This window comes from Felis catus, chromosome D4 (assembly GCF_018350175.1).
Source record: "Felis catus isolate Fca126 chromosome D4, F.catus_Fca126_mat1.0, whole genome shotgun sequence".
In the NCBI taxonomy this organism is placed as follows: domain Eukaryota; kingdom Metazoa; phylum Chordata; class Mammalia; order Carnivora; family Felidae; genus Felis; species Felis catus.
In genome coordinates, this window is record NC_058380.1 from 1421141 (window position 1) to 1439065 (window position 17925).

General features: G+C 47.7%; 1 protein-coding gene across 2 annotated transcripts in view; it reads left to right on the forward strand.

Annotated features, from left to right (window-relative positions):
- FAM120A (family with sequence similarity 120A) overlaps positions 1-17925 on the forward strand; it is a 97288-nt gene that overhangs the window by 12487 nt on the left and 66876 nt on the right. For both annotated transcript variants that reach the window (XM_023243207.1, XM_023243206.2), the window contains exons 2-3: positions 5934-6180; positions 9931-10013. In XM_023243207.1, coding sequence (XP_023098975.1) covers positions 5934-6180; positions 9931-10013 — 330 coding nt within the window. The remainder of the gene's footprint in view (positions 1-5933; positions 6181-9930; positions 10014-17925) is intronic.

Sequence of the window (17925 nt, forward strand, 5' to 3'; positions counted from 1 at the left end):
TAGGCTCTGGGCTGATCTGGGGTGCGCTGTGGCCTTCAAGTGTCTCGTCTCCTCGGGCCCTTCTGGGCCAGGACAGCTCTCAGCCTCTGCTTCTTTGGTGACCTTGGCACTCTGGATCCCTGAGCGGCTGTTTTGTAGGCTGGCCTCCAGTTTGGGCTGCCTGATATTTTCTCGTGTTTTTCTTTTTGGGGGGGGGGGTGCCCAGAAGTGCAGTGACCTTTTGTCACAGCGTACCATGCTGGAGTCTGCCGGCCTCTGCCCCGGGACACCACTTCATCCTGTTTGCTGGTTTGCTGCTTTGCTGCTTCGGAAGTGGTCTTTTAGGGCAGCCCCTATTTGAGGGGCTGGTGTGGGTGAGCTTCAGCTGCTGGGGAGGGATTTCACGTTATTGCTGGAATTCTTCTGTAGGGCATCTTCTTCCCCTTTGTTTGGACTCTTATAGGCCCGTGTATCTGTCTTATACTTTGGGGTCAAACCCAACATGACATTCTTTATTTTCTTGCGCACGCTGTTCCAGCTTTGGCCATTGGGAGTCTTTCGGGTGGGTTCCTGTGTCCTTCATTTTCTGAGCACCTCTTTCCTTTCTGGTACACAGGTATGTGGCTGCAGGCCTGTCTTGGATTTCCCTGCCCCAGCATCACCCATTTTTCTCAAGGGCCCTGGTTCCATTTAGTGAACGGAATTTAGAAACCAGATGGAGGTGGGGTGTTCTTGCTCCTAAGGTGTGGCTTTTCAGCCCTTGGTTGACAGCTGGGAGCTGTGCATGTGCTCACTTACGTCTGATGATTTCTCTGCCTGTCTGTGTTGTCACCTCCACACCAGTTCGTAGGATGTCTCCATGGCTCAGCTGGCACCACAGGGTTGTGCCAGCCTCCTCCCTTTGCCCCAGTGTAACCCCGTTCTCTGACAGTGGGACACCTGGCTCGTCCACCACACATGAAGTGGTCTCAGTGCTGTCACCTGCACCCCTACACCCTCAAGATACACATTACCAAGAGGGGTCAGTCCTGTCTGATCTGGTTTTAATTTGCATATGTTAAAGTTCATTCTCAGTGTGAGATGTGCAGTTGTATGAGTTGGACAGTGCATAGAGTCATGTGTGTCCACCACCCAGACCTCTGGCTCTTATCTGTGTCCTCCTGTGTTACGGCCCCAACAGGCTTTCATCACTTGCCTGTTGGGGAGGATTGTGGTCACCTCTGTCACCTTGTGGTCTTGAGGCCATGTTGCCTTTCCTCAGTAAAAGGCATGGTATTTTTTTTTTTAATATAATTTATTGTCAAATTGGTTTCTATACAACACCCAGTGCTCATCCCAACAGGTGCCCTCCTCAATGCCCATCACCCATTTTCCCCTCTGCCCCACCCTGCATCCACCCTCAGTTTGTTCTCAGTATTTAAGAGTCTCTTATAGTTTGCCTCCCTCCCTCTCTGTAACTTTTTCCCCCCTACCCATCCCCTATGGTCTTCTGTTAAGTTTCTCAGGATCCACATTTGAGTGAAAACATATGGTATCTGTCTTTCTCTGCCTGACTTATTTCATTTAGCATAATACCTTCCAGTTCCATCCATGTTGCTATAAATGGCCAGATTTCATTCTTTCTCATTGCCACGTAGTATCCCATTGTATATACAAACCACATCTTTATCCATTCATCAGTTGATGGACTTTTTTTAAGTTTATTATTTTATTTTATTTTTAAGTTTTATTTTATTTATTTATTTTGAGAGAGAGCGGGACAGAGAGAATCCTAAGCAGGCTCTGTGCTGTCAGCACAGAGCCTGATGTGGGGCTTGAACTCACTAACTGAGATCATGACCTGAGCTGAAATCAAGAGTCAGTTGCTTAACTGAACCACCCAGGTGCCCCAAGGCGTGGTGGGTTTTAATGGTGGGAGACAATACCAGCATTTTGGAAGTTGAAGGAAACTTAAAGACCTATGAATTGTACATTCCTGGCTTGGCAGATGAACTTCAATCCAGAACTGGGACCTAGGTGTTCTGGTTCTGTCCCCCTTGCCAGCACTCAGGGTGCCTGAGGTGGAACCATGAGCAGAATGGGCGGGGGGGGGGGTGGCCCTCCTTGCTTGAAGGTTTGAAGTCTGTGCTCATGGGCTTGGTTCCTTCATCTTTTGTTTTATGAAGTTAATTCTATTGGACAGCTATTTGTCTAATGCTGGGTATACTTTGAGGGAGGATTAAGGTATTGTTAATGATTTGCAGATTAGTGTTGTAGTGAATTAACAAGAACTCATTCACTTTGTCTTTTTTATAACTTTTTATTTTGAGAGAGCTAGAGAGAGAGAGAGAGAGAGCGAGCACTCATGCGTGCACTTGAGCAGGGGAGGGGCAGAGAGAGAGGGAGAGGGAATTCCAAACAGGCTTTGTGCTAACAGCATGGTATGAACCGTGAGATCATGACTGGAACCGAAACCGAGACTTGGATGCTCAACCAATTGATGAGCCACCCAGGTGCCCCAAGTTGACCAGTTTTTTGGCCATTGAAATATACACACTTACTGGCAGGCTCAGGGGTGAGCAAGGACGTCACTAATACAAACATATCCACTCCTTACATGAATGAGTGGCATGTAAATTGTCTCTGTCTACCCAGCCATCCTCTTTGCTAGCTATTTATTTATTTATTAAATTAGAAAAAAATGTTTATTTTTGAGAGAGAGAGGGTGTGAGCAGGGGAGGGACGGAGAAAGAAGGAGACGCAGAATCCAAAGTAGGCTCTAGGCTCTGAGCTGTCAGCACAGAGCCCAACGCGGGGCTCGAACCCATGAACTGCCGGATCCTGACCTGAGCCGAAGTCGGATACTTAACCAACTGAGCCACCTAGGCGCCTATTAATCTTTTTCTTTTAAGGAAGTTTTCATTAAGCATAATTGCACCATCCCGACAGAACTGGTGGCATTTGCTTTCTCTCTTCAGTGCTTTCCCACGGACGCAGCTCTGCGTGGCTGTGCACAGGGGCTTGATTCTGAACAGTTTGCTTGTGGGAAGCCTTCCCCGCGTTTGCCTCCAGCACGGTGGGCTGCCCTGTTGACCTGGCTCATGGATGTTCACTCCCTTTCTCCTGAGGAAGCCTGTTCCTTGGACCCGTGTTATGCTCCCCACACTTGTTACCAGTGCACTGGTTTCTTAGGCTCCCTTTCATGGAGTAAGGTTACTGGGTCAAATAGTGCGAACGTTTTATGCCTCCGGAAAAATGCAGGTTGTTTCCTCTGAGTTTTACTCCCATGGTCTCCCGTGCTCACCTCGGTCAGTGCACCCGCTCTTCCCCCTGGAGGGCCCGTGTGGGCGATGGCACAGGGCTGGCCCTGCTGCCCTTCCCGGGGGGGCTGTGACCGGCCTGTGGGTACTCAGGAGCACTGCCCCGCCTCAGTGTCCCGGGAGAGCGGTTTCATAAACTCCCTCCCGGGACACTCAATATTGAGTGTACGGTGTGCAGCTCCTGCACTTAATTCTGTGCCCTGTCCACAGGGTGCCCGGCTCTGGAGCAGGCAGCCACGCTGCCTCTTCACCTCCTTGGAGGGGTGGCCACTCACAGTCTCCTCTCATTTTGGGGCTTCTGGGCAGATTGTGAAGATTTATGATGAAGGATGCCTGGATGACGGCCGGGGGTTGCTGGTGGTTTAGAAGTACTTTAGGACATCGCTGTCATTAGAAAGTTCTACGTCCTGAAGTGATGGGGGTTGGAGGCTTGGGCTGGGAGATGTGGAGCTGGCCTGATGTCAGAACTTTTTAAAACTATACTTTTCCATGTTAGTGAAGGGACGGACGAAACTGCGTTCTTCTAAGACCTACAAGTGAATTGACTGTATGTTATATTTTTCTTGTGAGGTAAAACATTTTTATCAAAATATTTATCAAGAGAATGCAGGAAGTTACTTTTCCTTTAAGTATGCATATTTCCTTTCAATATGCCTTGCTTCTGAGTGAGATTTCGTTATAACTAACTTTCCAACAAAATATGTGACTACTTGTCCTGTGAAATTTGGTGAGAGATGGGAGAGATTGTATGGCCCTACCCAGCAGGTGACCAGTGAGCACTCACTGTTTGCAGGTAATCTAGTTTTAATTTTAATTCAGTATAGCCACTCATTGGACAGTATAGTTCTAGAAATTTATGTTTAAGTAAATTTACATTTATGTTTTTCACCTTTAGGGCTCTTTGGGGAGTTAATTTTCCGTTGTTAGCTGTATCACCGGATTTAGTTTAAAATTCTATTTTCTTTCTTTTTTTTTTTTTAATTTTTTTTTTTTTCAACGTTTATTTATTCTTGGGACAGAGAGAGACAGAGCATGAACGGGGGAGGGGCAGAGAGAGAGGGAGACACAGAATCGGAAACAGGCTCCAGACTCTGAGCCATCAGCCCAGAGCCCGACGCGGGGCTCAAACTCACGGACCGTGAGATCGTGACCCGGCTGAAGTCGGACGCTTAACCGACTGCGCCACCCAGGCGCCCCTTTCTTTTTTTTTTTACATTTTTAAAGTAGTTTTTTTTTTAAGTTTATTTGTTTTGAGAGAGAGTGTGAGAGTGAGCAAGCACAAGCATGGGAGGGTCAGAGAGAGAGAGAGAGAGAGAGAGAGAGAGAGAGAGAGAGAGAATCCTAAGCAGGCTCAACGCTGTTGGCACAAAGCCAGATATGGGGCCCAAACTCATAAACTGTGAGATCATGACCTGAGCCGAAATCAAGAGTCAGACGCCTAACTGACTGAGCTACCCAGGCGTCCCTAAAATTCTGTTTTCTCAAATACCTTAACTATTGTAGAAACAAACAAACAAACAAACAAAAAAACCCTGCCAGATTTCAGTTGGTTAAATCAGTTTGGGGCGCCTGGGTGGCGCAGTCAGTTAAGCGTCCGACTTCAGCCAGGTCACGATCTCGCAGTCCGTGAGTTCGAGCCCCGCGTCGGGCTCTGGGCTGATGGCTCAGAGCCTGGAGCCTGTTTCTGATTCTGTGTCTCCCTCTCTCTCTGCCCCTCCCCCGTTCATGCTCTGTCTCTCTCTGTCCCAGAAATAAATAAACGTAAAAAAAAAAAAATCAGTTTGGGAAACAGGAGAATTGATTGTCTTTGACTTTATGTATTTTAGGAAGGTGGTTTTCAATGCCTTTTGGTATGTTTTTGGGAGCAGAGAGATTTGCAGAGCCTTTTACTTTTCTCCTGGTACTGCCACTGCCCTTCCCTTAGCATGCTGCCGACCCGGAGATACGGGGGGCAGACCACTCACAATGAGAGAGCCAGTACAAGGATAGAGGCCATGGCTTGTAGTTTTCATCACTGAGCAGGCAATGAGGTTAGCCCTGGTCCCCATGGCGGTCCTGTGCTGGGGCTGCACTGCCAGCTCTGGTCCTTTGCACGGGGTAACCACATTACAGTGATGTTTGGGGTAAATGTCCACCCTTACTACTATCCCCATGTGCCAAGTGCTTTAGGGTGTAATTAACTAGTGGATTGGTAGGTGGTGGGTAACATGTGGCTTTTGTGTAAAAGACAAATCCTTCTGATCTATTTGACTTATTCCTACTTGGAAGAAATTATTTGGTTTCCCCAGGGTGGCTGGCTTTTCTCTGTCTCTTGCTTTGACACTTCTTTATTTTCTTCTTCTGTCCCTTTTTTCTCTTTCTGTTTTCCTTCATAATACTGTAAAGGGAATCAACTGGCATTGTGTATTTTGAAGCAGGTGATCTTTGAAACGGAAAATTAATTTGCTGGCTAGCTGGGATTTTGGTTACTGACCAGGAGATGGTTCCCACAGAGATTTCTCATGTGCGCCATGTGGCGTGCCCTTTATTGTGGTTTTTTGACTCTTTGGCCCTTTTGGGTGTTTCTGTGTCTGGGATTTGCAATTTTGCACAGGGGAGTCTGTGTGGGTGCTGCAGCGGGGCGGATCTGACCGCGTGCTCTTCTCTCTTGCACAGGTGGCTCAGAGCATTGAGGACCATCACCAGGAAGTGATCGGTTTCTGTCGAGAAAACGGCTTCCACGGCTTGGTCGCCTATGACTCCGATTACGCGCTGTGCAACATCCCCTACTATTTCAGTGCCCATGCCCTCAAACTGAGCCGGAACGGGAAAAGTCTCACCACGAGCCAGTATCTGATGCATGAGGTCGCCAAGCAGCTGGACCTGAACCCAAACCGTTTCCCTATCTTTGCCGCTCTGTTAGGTAGGTGGGCAGTGTGAAAACTGCTTCATCTGATAGGGTTCTACACTAGAAACACACTGGTATTTAAAAAAAAAAAAAGTCAGTGTTGGAATGTTGTGGATTATACCTAACCAGGGAATGTGCCCCTCCTCAGTAGTATTCCTTACTCAGTATTATTTTTTGGTGCAATTGATAATGTGCTTCTTTTGTTCATATGTATTTGTTTATGTGTTCTGTTCAGGCTGAAAAACTAATTTTGGGAATAAATTCACTGATACTTTGGGGAAAGTGACATTTTAAAATCACAAATGTTAAGCACATTCTCACTATGGAAATTAGACATTTAACCCTTTGGCACAAATTATGTTTGTTTCAGAAGAAAATACGTTGTGCAGTTAGCACTGTCGCTTTCCTGCATGTTGAGGACGCTTACTGCTTTGAAAGGGAAACAACAGACATAAGCTATCTTGCCTTGTTTCTAACACCTACATTTCAAGTAGATGTATAAATATCTTTAAAAACTTCCTTGGAGGAAGGCTTCATGCTGGATGCCTAGAAAAGATGAAATCTTGTTTTGATTAAAATTTGATACATTTGTTCCTATAAAAATGACTTTCCGATAGGTATTATATTCTGTCACTTTTGTTTGCAGTTTGCAGTTTTTTTCTTTCTTTTCTGTCCATCCGGGTCTGGTACAGCGTGCATATCTACAGCTGCTTGAATACCCAGCTCTAGAGGCTGCTTTTCTAAGAATCATGATCACGGTGTAGGTGGGCGTGCTCCGAGCAAGGCCCTCCTGTGAGTGTGGCCTTGGGCCACAGTGGCAGGTAGGGGGCCACTTGGGACACACAGGCGGTGTGTGTGAATGCTACGTGGTCTCCAGATTAGTGGGATCTTCCTGTGCATTCTGTTTTCTCTGGAGCGTGTAAAACGGCAATTATACTGTGGGCTGTTTTTAGATTTCTATGTATCAGATTTTATAAACATTCCAAAAAGTTTTACACAATTAAAAATTACTCTGAAGGAGCCACAGTTTTTCATGTATTATTTGGGGTAGCATTTCACACTGTGTGTAACCACATTAGTCAAGAATTCTGATTTTGAAAATTGTCCTTGTTTGAATCTAATCTCAAATATATGCTGTTCAATACTTGGTATTTTCTGTCCATTTCTGACTTGGGATTTTGGAGAATTAAAACTAATTTTCTAAGTATAGTTTCATATTTTCAAATATTATAATGTAAAAGGTATTTCTCTGATGTTAAAAGTGATTATGTAGATGGGGATATTATGAAAAAACTTTATATGAAATATTATACAAAATGACTGCGGCATATTAATTGAACTTAAATGAGTTGGAAAATTGTATGCTTCTAGAATATTGAATCCCTTAGCTAATTTGCAATATGGGAAGGTATTCATTTATTATATTTAAGAAACGTTGAATATATTTTTGTGGAGATAATTTAAGCTCTGTATTCTTCTAGCTAAATTATTATGTGAAATTTTAAAATAAATGAAAAGCAATAGTTAACATTTTGAATAATCTAATAATGAATTTAGGGCTTGGAGTTTCTATAAAAATTTAGATAAGTTAAAAATTAGACAAGTTATAGGTAAGTTTTTTTTTTTAATTTTATTTTTTATTTCTTAAAATTTACATCCAAGTTAGTTAGCATATAGAGCAACAATGATTTCTTTTTTTTTTTTTTAATTTTTTTTTCAACGTTTTTTATTTATTTTTGGGACAGAGAGAGACAGAGCATGAGCGGGGGAGGGGCAGAGAGAGAGGGAGACACAGAATCAGAAACAGGCTCCAGGCTCTGAGCCATCAGCCCAGAGCCCGACGCGGGGCTCAAACCCACGGACCGCGAGATCGTGACCTGGCTGAAGTCGGACGCTTAACCGACTGCGCCACCCAGGCGCCCCAGCAACAATGATTTCAGGAGTAGATTCCTTAGTGCCCCTTACCCATTTAGCCCATTCCCCCTTCCACAACCCCTCCAGTAACCCTCAGTTTGTTCTCCATATTTATGAGTCTCTTCTGTTTTGTCCCCCTCCCTGTTTTTATATTATTTTTGTTTCCCTTCCCTTCTGTTCATCTGTTTTGTCTCTTAAAGTCCTCATACGAGTGAAGTCATATGATTTTTGTCTGTCTCTGACTGACTAATTTCACTTAGCATAATACCCTACAGTTCCATCCACGTAGTTGCAAGTGGCAAGATTTCATTCTTTCTGATTGCTGAGTAATACTGCATTTTGTGTGTGTGTGTATGTATGTGTGTGTATATATATATATACACACCACATCTTCTTTATCCATTCATCCATCGATGGGCATTTGGGCTCTTGCCATACTTTGGCTATTGTCGATAGTGCTGCTATAAACATGGGGGTGCACGTGTCCCTTAGAAACAGCACACCTGTATCCCGTGGATAAATGCCTAGTAGCGCAATTGCTGGGTCATAGGGTAGTTCTATTTTTAGTTTTTTGAGGAACCTCCATCCTGTTTCCAGAGTGGCTGCACCAGCTTGCATTCCCAACAGGTAAACTCTTAATTGGGTAAACATTTTTAGTTTAGGTTTGGTGTAAAGTTTTCAGTGTTCTCAACTGAGAAAGGATATTTCCTTTCCCTTGTTGTAACAGGAAGAGCAGCTATAGGAGTTGTTTTGTTGTAGAGGTTGGGTAGAATATTCAATTAAGTATGTGACCCAGATTTTAACAGACGGTTACTGATGTTGGAATTGACTTCATATTTTTTTTCAAATAGAAGCTTCACAAAAATCCAAGACATGTCCTACTTCACAGTAAAGTTCTGTGCAGGTGTGAGCACAGGAAAGCAGTGCAAAGCTCAGTAGGACAGTAGGACTTAACTCTGCTCCTCTGGATTCATGGCAGTTCAGGACTCCTGGATTGTATATTTGTATGTTTAGAATATTAAGATTAATTAATTAAGAACTCACCTTGTTTTGCTTTCCGTTAGCAGGCAGTTAATGAATCTGGCTTCTCCGTGTGGAGGGGACTAAATCATGATCTAAAAAATCACAGAATTATTTAGGAAGTTACCACTTTTAAATGTCACCGAGAGAAGTAACATACTAACGATGTTGGTATGCTGGCATTCGAGAACTACAGTGAAGGGAGTGTTCCCCAAAAATGTGGTTTCTCAACTGGATGCAATTCTTATTTTTGACATAGCCCTGGTGATAGGGCACCCAGCCGAGTGGCATTCCTGGTGGTAGGGTGGGCTGTGCTCCGTCATCTGTTTGCGGGTGGTGGTGGAAGTGACCAGAGGAGGTGTCGCAAATCATTAACCTAGCTCAGAACGATTTTGTAACTGTGCACTCTGCCTCTGCTGTGGAGCCCAGGTGACAGAGTGTGGTTTGAAGCCTGGGTTCTCACGAGCAGATGAAAGCTGTATCCATTACCCCCGCATTGTCAGACCGACCTGAGCACCTGGTGGCCAAGCGGCTCAGGTTCTGTACAGTTTGTTCACCTCGAATGCTGTGGGAACTGTCCTGTCCACATCATGCGGCAGCTGCAAGAGATCTGCCTGCTGTGTGTGGTTCTCTAGGAAAAGATGAAGAAGTGTTTTCAGTTTTTCTGTGGAAGTTTTACGTGATGTGTCAAAGGAGGCAGTCTTGCGAAGTCCTCGCAAAGTCTGAAGTGAAGCTGCAGAGGTAATCTGCAGATGATGATGCGTATGGTGTTGCCGGCTTGCCCCGTGTCGCTGACGCCGTGTTCCTCACTGTGCCGTGTCTGTGTTGCAGGGAATCACATTCTACCTGATGAAGACCTGGCTTCCTTCCACTGGAGCTTGCTTGGCCCAGAGCATCCTCTAGCCTCACTTAAGGTACAAGTTCATTTCTTCTCCAACATGGGTGGTCATCAGCTTTTGAGTTTGCTGTAATTTTAATATGTGAATGACGTTCCTTTATCGTTGAAGGAAACAGCTGCACAGCTAGGATCGCACCCATCCCCTGCCTTCTGTCCGCACCGCCTTAGAACACACACACACAGCCTCCCTTATCTTGTTCCCAACCCTGCACTTTAGGGAAATTTGTGAATGTCCTTAAAAATTCTCTTAGAGGAATTCACACTGTGTTCCTCGGTAGGTGGAGATCTTTTAGCTATAGGTTTTTAATACTGTTTTACAAACATTAATATTTTCAACAGGTGATACAGTTGGCTGTTACTTGGATCATATCTTAGCACATTTTGATAAATTTCATAACTTTCTATAATATTCTAAAATTGTAAAAGTCTAATTAAGGCTTTAATGTTTTTTGAGTGATGGAAGAGACCCAACCAAGTTCATCAGAGAAGTGTTCCCTTTGTACTGGTTTTGAATGCTTCGTCTTTTTTATCTCTCTCGCCTTCCTGTTGCGACCATGATGAGCGTGGGAAAGCTGTGCTTCCCGCTTCTCTAACGTGGGAAGTTGGAGTCTAACGTGGACTCAGAGTCCCCTTTCCTGGTGGATCGGCACCGTGACCACAGCTGCCATCTGTCAGGTGCCGATGGGAGGTCTGCTGGGCAGCCTGGGCCTCGGCTCCTGCAGTGAAGGGGGCTACTGGCCATGCTTCCCGGAGGCACAGCTCCCTTGAAATTCTGCCTCCTGTCAGAATTACCTTCCCTTCACAAACTGTCTCCATCCGTGTTTAGGTTCAAATTGCTTTTTGTGATTTAACTTGGAGTGAACTTTGGAGAAGCCTGATCATTCAAGGGAAACTCCTTATTGCCTCTTTGCTCCGACTCCTCGCCGCCTGGACCCCGCTCTTCGTTGTGCTAGTAGTTCTTGGGCCCTGGGTTTTCACCTTCTGTCTGAAAGTCCGTTTTTCTCCTCTTGTTAGAAATTACTTGTTTTCCTTGCTTTTTCTGTGCTTGAAGGAGAGTAGCTTTCTCCTGCTGTTGGCTGCAGTGCTCTTCCCGTGTCCTCATGGATGAAGTGCTGCGGTCTGTGGTCCGGGTGGCCCCACTGCTGATATATGGCCTGCAGGCAGGTGCACTTGTGTTAGGTGTTGTGCTCCTCAGGTTTGCCGAACAGGAGCTTTTGTAAGTGGAGATGAAGGGAAGCCTGGCTTAATACAAGGTTCGTGCAGTTGTGGATAGCGGCAGAGAGGCTCCCGGGACCCCAGACCATGTGTGCGTCTTGGCCGAGCTGGCCTTGGTCACGTGTCAGAGGTTAGACGGCAGCACTGTTTGTGGGATTATTGGGGAACCAGCTCAGTCTGCTGGCAGGTCACTAACATCATTAGAGTGTGTCTTTCCTAATTTTGTGTTAAGAAAAATGTTAAGTATGTAAAAAATTGAGATGGGCAACGTCCATCCATGTATCTAATTGGTTCTACAGTTAACATTTGGCCAAGAAGTAGATTTACATCTGTCTTTGCTTTTTAACTCCACTATTTGGAAGTTGCAGATACCCTGCCACTTCACCTGTGAAAACTTCAGTTTATATCATAATTACCTAAAATTAAGGCTAATGTGTCTTAAAGTTTATTTATTTATTTTGAAAGAAAGTGAGAAAGTGTGAGTTGGGGAGAGACAGAGAGAGAGAGAGGGAGAGAGAGAGAATCCCCAGCAGGCTTTGTGTTGTCAGTAGTGCAGAGCCCAATGTGGGGCTCGAGCACCTGAACTGTGAGATCCTGATCTGGTCCGAAACCAAGTCAGTCTCTTAACTGAGCCACCCAGATACCCCGAGGCCAATCTCTTTCTTACTTCTGTTACTATTATCGTGTCAACTGCATGAACAGGAATTCCCTAATCACTTAGGATTAAGTTCATACTCAGATTTTTCCACTGTTCCTGTAAGGCATTTATGGCGTTGTTTGTTGTTTTCGTTTAGTCAGGATCCAGTCAGGTTTTATGCATTATCATCATGTGTATTTTGAATATCAGCTGGGGGTTTTGTGGTGTGATGGAGAAGCAAGCCGCAGTTAAGTTTTCAAGGACTTGATAAGTTGTAGGCTTTTTAAAGTCACATTCTAAAATGCAAGCACATCTGCTTTGAGTTCACATATCGCAGAGCTTTTTTGTGTTAGTCCTTTACACACACGATCTGTGTGCTGCGATGTCATTTAGGCCCCGCGACACATGTTGGGAAGTGGGATGCGATGGTCTCCTTCCTCATGAACATCGCTGCTGGATCCCGCTGTCCATATCCTGTATGCTTACTCCCACTCGTGAAAGTAACCAGGTGACTTGAGAATTTGGTTAGTTGTTGTGTGTAACCCTTTCTCATGATTTTTAGCAGTCTGTGGTATACACAGCTCTCACAGGCATCTGATTCGTGTCGCCAGGTGCACTTGTTGCCCTTCCTTGTCCTGCTCTGTAGCATTTCGCCAAGGTCATCCCCACCAGATTGTTCTTCACAGAGGGTGGGCATTACATGAACCCGCTGCCTTGTGAGCCCGGAGCACCCCTTGCCGTGGAGCACCACAGTCTTCCCCTTCCCCCTGCGACCTCCCCGTCCACAGCTCCGATTGTTAGGCGAGCATGCCCGGGGTGGGCCTGTGGGTGCAGCATAAGCGCAGATGACCCGGTTGCAGGGTGATCGCTGCAGACAGCGGGCTGGGAGGGGAGCAGAGCTCTGTGTGCCGTGTTGATGATCAGGGTTGTGTTCCCCGCAGTGAGAGGGCAGTGGTGGACATACTCAGAACCTGGAATCTCCCGAGGGCAGTAGAAAAGCGGAGGTGAAGCAGCTAGGCAGGATCCTTTTCATTTCTTTCGTTTCCATAGAAGAGGTGCTGGGAAGGTGGCGTCATGTTTCTCAGATTTGATTTGTCAGTAAAGAATATTTCATTTGTGTTCAGGACAGCAGGAGGCCATGTTATATGATGGAAAATTCCAGAACCAGGGGTGGGGCCTTTCGAGCCCGGGTTAGTCAGCCCTGGCGGGAGTACCCCCTGGCCATAAGCATGTGCTGAGTGGGCTGTCTTTCTTTAATGTGCTTTTTGAGTTGTTACTGCTGTATGATTTTGAGTCCTAGTAAGTGGTGGAAGTTTTATTTTGAGTAACCACTTAGTTGTTTTAATTTTAAAAATGTTTTTAGGTCGGACCATTATTTTAATGGTTTTTGTGTTCCTAAACTTCATGTTAATTTTCACGCATTTGGTGTTTTTATCCCTGTCAGTTGTTCTGACCCACAGGTGTCTCCTGCCACAGAGCCCCTTGTCCACCTGTTTGGTTGAGCCCCTTTGCAAGTGTGTGCTGGCCCTTCCTGTCCCCAGACCCCCCTCACGTGTTGGTCTCCCCCGTGGTGGACGGGCCTCTGTTCTGTGTTCGGCACCACACCCCAATTGTGGTCAGTGGGTAGTGCTGGTGTCCCCTACACCCCCCTTCCTGCGCGGTGCTTGGAACACCCCCATAGCTCCCTGGCTTGCTTCCGCCTCTTGTGGAACTCTGTCCATGTTAGCCTGTGCGTGCCCTCCTTTCTGATTCGAATACCCTGCCTTCCTTCAACCAACGTTACCTCTCTCTGAGGCTTCTGGACACCAGGATGACCTGTCAGGTCACATCAGGAACATTTTATCTTAAATTTTATCTATAGACTTTAACCCAGAGTTCTTTGCTCTGAACATGTGTGCACACGTCTGTTTGGACCCGATTCCCCTTTCTCTCAGGTGTGTGCCTGGGGGCCGGAATTGCTGGTTACGTGAGAGCTCTGTGCTCAGCTTCTCGAGACGCGACCAGGATGCTTTCTGTTAGTGGCTACACCGTTCACTCCCCTCCCAGCGGCCTGTGAGGTTTCTGATTTCCCCGCATCCTCACCAACGCTCGTTATTGGCTCTTTTATTTTTAGCTGTCCCAGTGGGTGTGATGTGGTTTTGATTTGCATTTCTCTGATGAGTAATGATGTTGGACATCTTCTCCTGTGCTCCCTGACCATTTGGTTATCTTCTTTGGATAAATGTCTACTCAAGTCCTTAGTCCATTTTTCAATTGGGTTGTCTTTTATTATTGAGTTGTAAGAGGGGTGTGTGTGTGTGTGTGTGTGTGTGTGTGTGTGTGTGCCTTTTTTTTTTTTTTCTTTTGTATTCTGGGTACACAGGTGTCACCAGACACATGATTTGCAAATACTTTCTCCCATCCTGTGGGTTGTGCTTTTAAAAACTTTCTTGATGTGGCTCTTTGATAATTCTTTTGAGATTCAATTCATCTCAATACCACCTTTCACTGCTCCTAGTGACTCCACTCAGTCACTTTCTGTCATTTAGGGGAGCCTTGGGGGACCTTGCCAGTCTTCCTCTTTACCTTGCAGAGCCCTTATGAGCTCAGTGCACAAGGGCAGCCAGACAGCTTGGCCGCACATCCTCTGCCTCCTGGGCCCAGAGTGCTGCCCTGGGTCTCCTCCCAGAAGAGCTCCGTCTTCCCTCCTAAACTTCACTACCCCTCCCTCTGTTACCACCACCTGCTGCTGGTAGTGTTCTCACGCGCTGACACTCGCTGTTGGGCCTCCGGGGCCCGCCACTCACCTGCCGATGTCTCCCTTCCCCCGGGAGCCCGAACCTCCCGGTGGGCCCTCGCCAGCTGGTTGGGCAGCTCCACCTGCCTCGGGCTCCATGTCCACCTGCTCCCTCGATGGGAGTCGTGGGCAGCGCCGTCCCTGGCTGAGACCACACCTGACCTGACAGTGAAAATGTACAGTCGCGGCTGAGGAAGGACCTAAACAAACGGAAATAAGCACTGCGCTCATGGATTCAAAGACTTACTTAGATTTTACTACTTCCCTGTCAGAATCCTAGCAAGCTTGTTTCTTTGTAGAAATTGAAAACTGAGCTTAAAATTCATGTGGAACTGCAGAGGACCTAGAATAAACCACAAGAGTGTTGAGAAGGGACAACAGAGTTGGAGGGCTTCACATCTCCCTGTGAGGCTGTGCTAACCCAGGAGGTGTGGTCCTGACACGGGCCGGTCACTGGGTCAGCAGAGCGCAGTAGAGCCCAGTGGAGGCCTGGACACATGGTCGGAAGGGGGAAGGGCTGGTGTTTTCAGTAACTGGACATCCCTATGCAAAAGTGAAAAGAATATAAAAATCAACTCCAGAGTAAAAATCAACACTAGAGGAAACGTAAGAGGAGATCTTTGTGCCCTGGACTGAGGCAAGGATTTCTTAGTGAAGTGCATAAAAAGCAAGTGGCTGAGGGAAAGGAACAGAGTGTGTCTCTGGTAAGGAACCTGTGGCCAGAATTTGTAAAGGACGGCACAGTAAGAAGATACAACCCAGCCAGAAAAGATGGGGGGCGTTTGAACAGGCATTTTCTGGAATGTTCAGTAGGTGCACAGAGGCCCTCCGCGTCATTAGGGTATGGCGGTGGGACCGCCACCGTGGCCACTGCTCTGACAGGTGATTGCTGGGAGCACAGCCAAGTGGCCACCTGGATGTGGCCGGGCAGCTTCTTACAACGTTGAGCACGCACCTGCCATATGACCCACGGGACCTCAGACCGACCCCACGGTCAGCTGGTGAATGGTGGGTGGAAGAGTCACACAGGGAGGCCTGGGAGGGGGGAAGGAGCACACTTCTCTTCACTGAAATGGCAGATGCCAGACACGAAGGAGCTCTCTGAGACTCCTGTGTGAGCCCAGAAAGAGTGGCGCTCGGAGAGGAAGCAGGGGGCAGTCGCTGTCTGGGGCTGGCTGTGAGGGCACGGGGGCCATGGGGCTGTGGAAGGGCTCTCTTTCCAACTGTGTGGCGGCGGCACTGAGGTCTGCCTTCCTCAGAACACAGTGACCTGTCTGCCTGAGGCTGATGGGTTTTATTGCACATAAAATACCTCTCTAAAACGGATTTGAAAATCACGGTTCCCGGTGTGAACTGGACTGCAGGTGTCCGCAGGTGACCCTCCCTCCTGAACGTGTCGTACACATGCATTGCTGTCTTCCAGGCTCTCCTGGTTTTACTGCCCCCACTTACAGGCCCTTTGCCCGATGCTGGGGCTGGCCCCGCTGCCCGTTCCCCCGACCAGGCCCATGGCCATGGCCCTCTTCCGCTCGGTCCAAGGCTGGTCTGTGCTGTGTTCTCATCTGCGGCCCTGCACACCCGCCCCTTTGCTCTCGTGGACCTCGGTTTGTATTTGTGCTCCAGTTTTCCCCACCTCCTCCCAGCTCCCTGTTCCCCCACATGTCTCCTGAAGATGGTCTCTAGTAATGGGTCCAACAGCTTAACCCCGCGCTGAATTTGGGCCGCCACAGTCGGCCTTGGTTCAAGGCTGCTGAGGACACAGTTGACATCCATTAATTAATGAATGGTTTTCACCTCCCGGGGGCATGAAACACTCAACCCTCAGCCCCCCCTGCTCTCCTCACCCTGCAAACCCCTGCCTTGCTTCCTGGACCCAGCCTGGTTCTGTGTGCCTCATGTGCCGTGTCCCCTCCCTGACTCCTGTTGTGTGTGGGTTCCCGAGGGTCCACCCGCACCGTGCTGTGGCCTCCTGCTTTCTGGCACATGTCGATGACTATCCAGTGGACCCAGTGTCCAGCGAGACCCCTTCCCCGACTGCAGCGTGTGTCTCACCCCCACCCACCAGGGCATCTCTGTGTGCACACCAGATGTGGCACTCCAGCTTGTCCGTGTGGGTTTATCCTGTTTCTTAGAGAGTGATACCAACTGGCCCTGTGATGTCCAGGGTAGAGTTTGGCGGGTGTCTCTGATTCTTGCCCCCTCCTGCATCTGGTCTGACTCTTCCTGACCCGCCCTGCCCTTCCTGACCGCCTCTGGTGGCACTGCTCAGCTGCGTGTGGAGCCCTGGGCCCTTAGGCCCCACTTCCCCACATCTGACATAGTCTGACCTCATACCTCTCCTGTGCCTGGTCTTTCCGTGGCTCCCTTCGTCAGTAGCGTGGATTTGGGTTTCATGGGTCTGTTGAAGAAAAAGGATGGGTGGGGGGAGGGCTACTGTAGTGTTGCCTGTTCTTAACTAACCATTTCAGTAGGAATATCAGAAGCAAAAGAAGCTCGCCACCTGCCATTGCTTCATAGAAAAGACATCTCAACCTTAGAAGAGGTGTCACTTAGAAGGTTGGAGACCAGGGTGTGGTCTGCCTTGGGGCCGTGGCCGCGCCGCTCACTGGGTGCTTCCGCAAGTGCCTTGGTGGACCCCTCTGTCCTGTTGGGACATCCAGAGTGCACCACACGGCGGTGGCATGAGGGTGAAATGCAGTGATGCTTGTCTGCGGGGTTCTCTGAGGGACCTCCTGGAGCCTGGCCAGCAGGTGTCTCCTTGTGAGCCTCTGACGTCAGGGCGTTGAGACGCTGCTCCGTATGTACTGTCCTCACACTTTGCAGCTTTCCTAATGGTGACAGAGGGGTCAGGTTCTGCTTCAGCAGAGCCGTTAGTGAAACTGGTGCCTTCCTCTCACCTGTCTTCCAGCGTGCGGCCAGGAGGTCGTGTGGGAGCCGCAGTACCAAGCCCCAGAGTCATGGTTTTGTGGTGTGTTTATTCAGTTAGTGTGCGAGTCTGTGGGAATTGACATGGCTCTCAGAGCTCAAGCCAGATGCTGTGCAACGACCGGCCTGAGGGGGACCGAGTAGCCATGACAGTCACCCTGTCCTGGCAGGTGACGTAACAGTGATGTGCGTTCCAGTTTGCTTATGGCTTCATGTTGAGCAGTTAGCTGGATGAGAGGATAAAGAATTGAACATCCATGCACTTGCAGAAACATACACGATGGATGGATAGCATTTCTGCAAAGTTTGGACACAAGCTGAGAGAGATCTTCATGAAGGGTTTTTTTGTTCCTGTTTTTTTCACTTAGTCAAAAT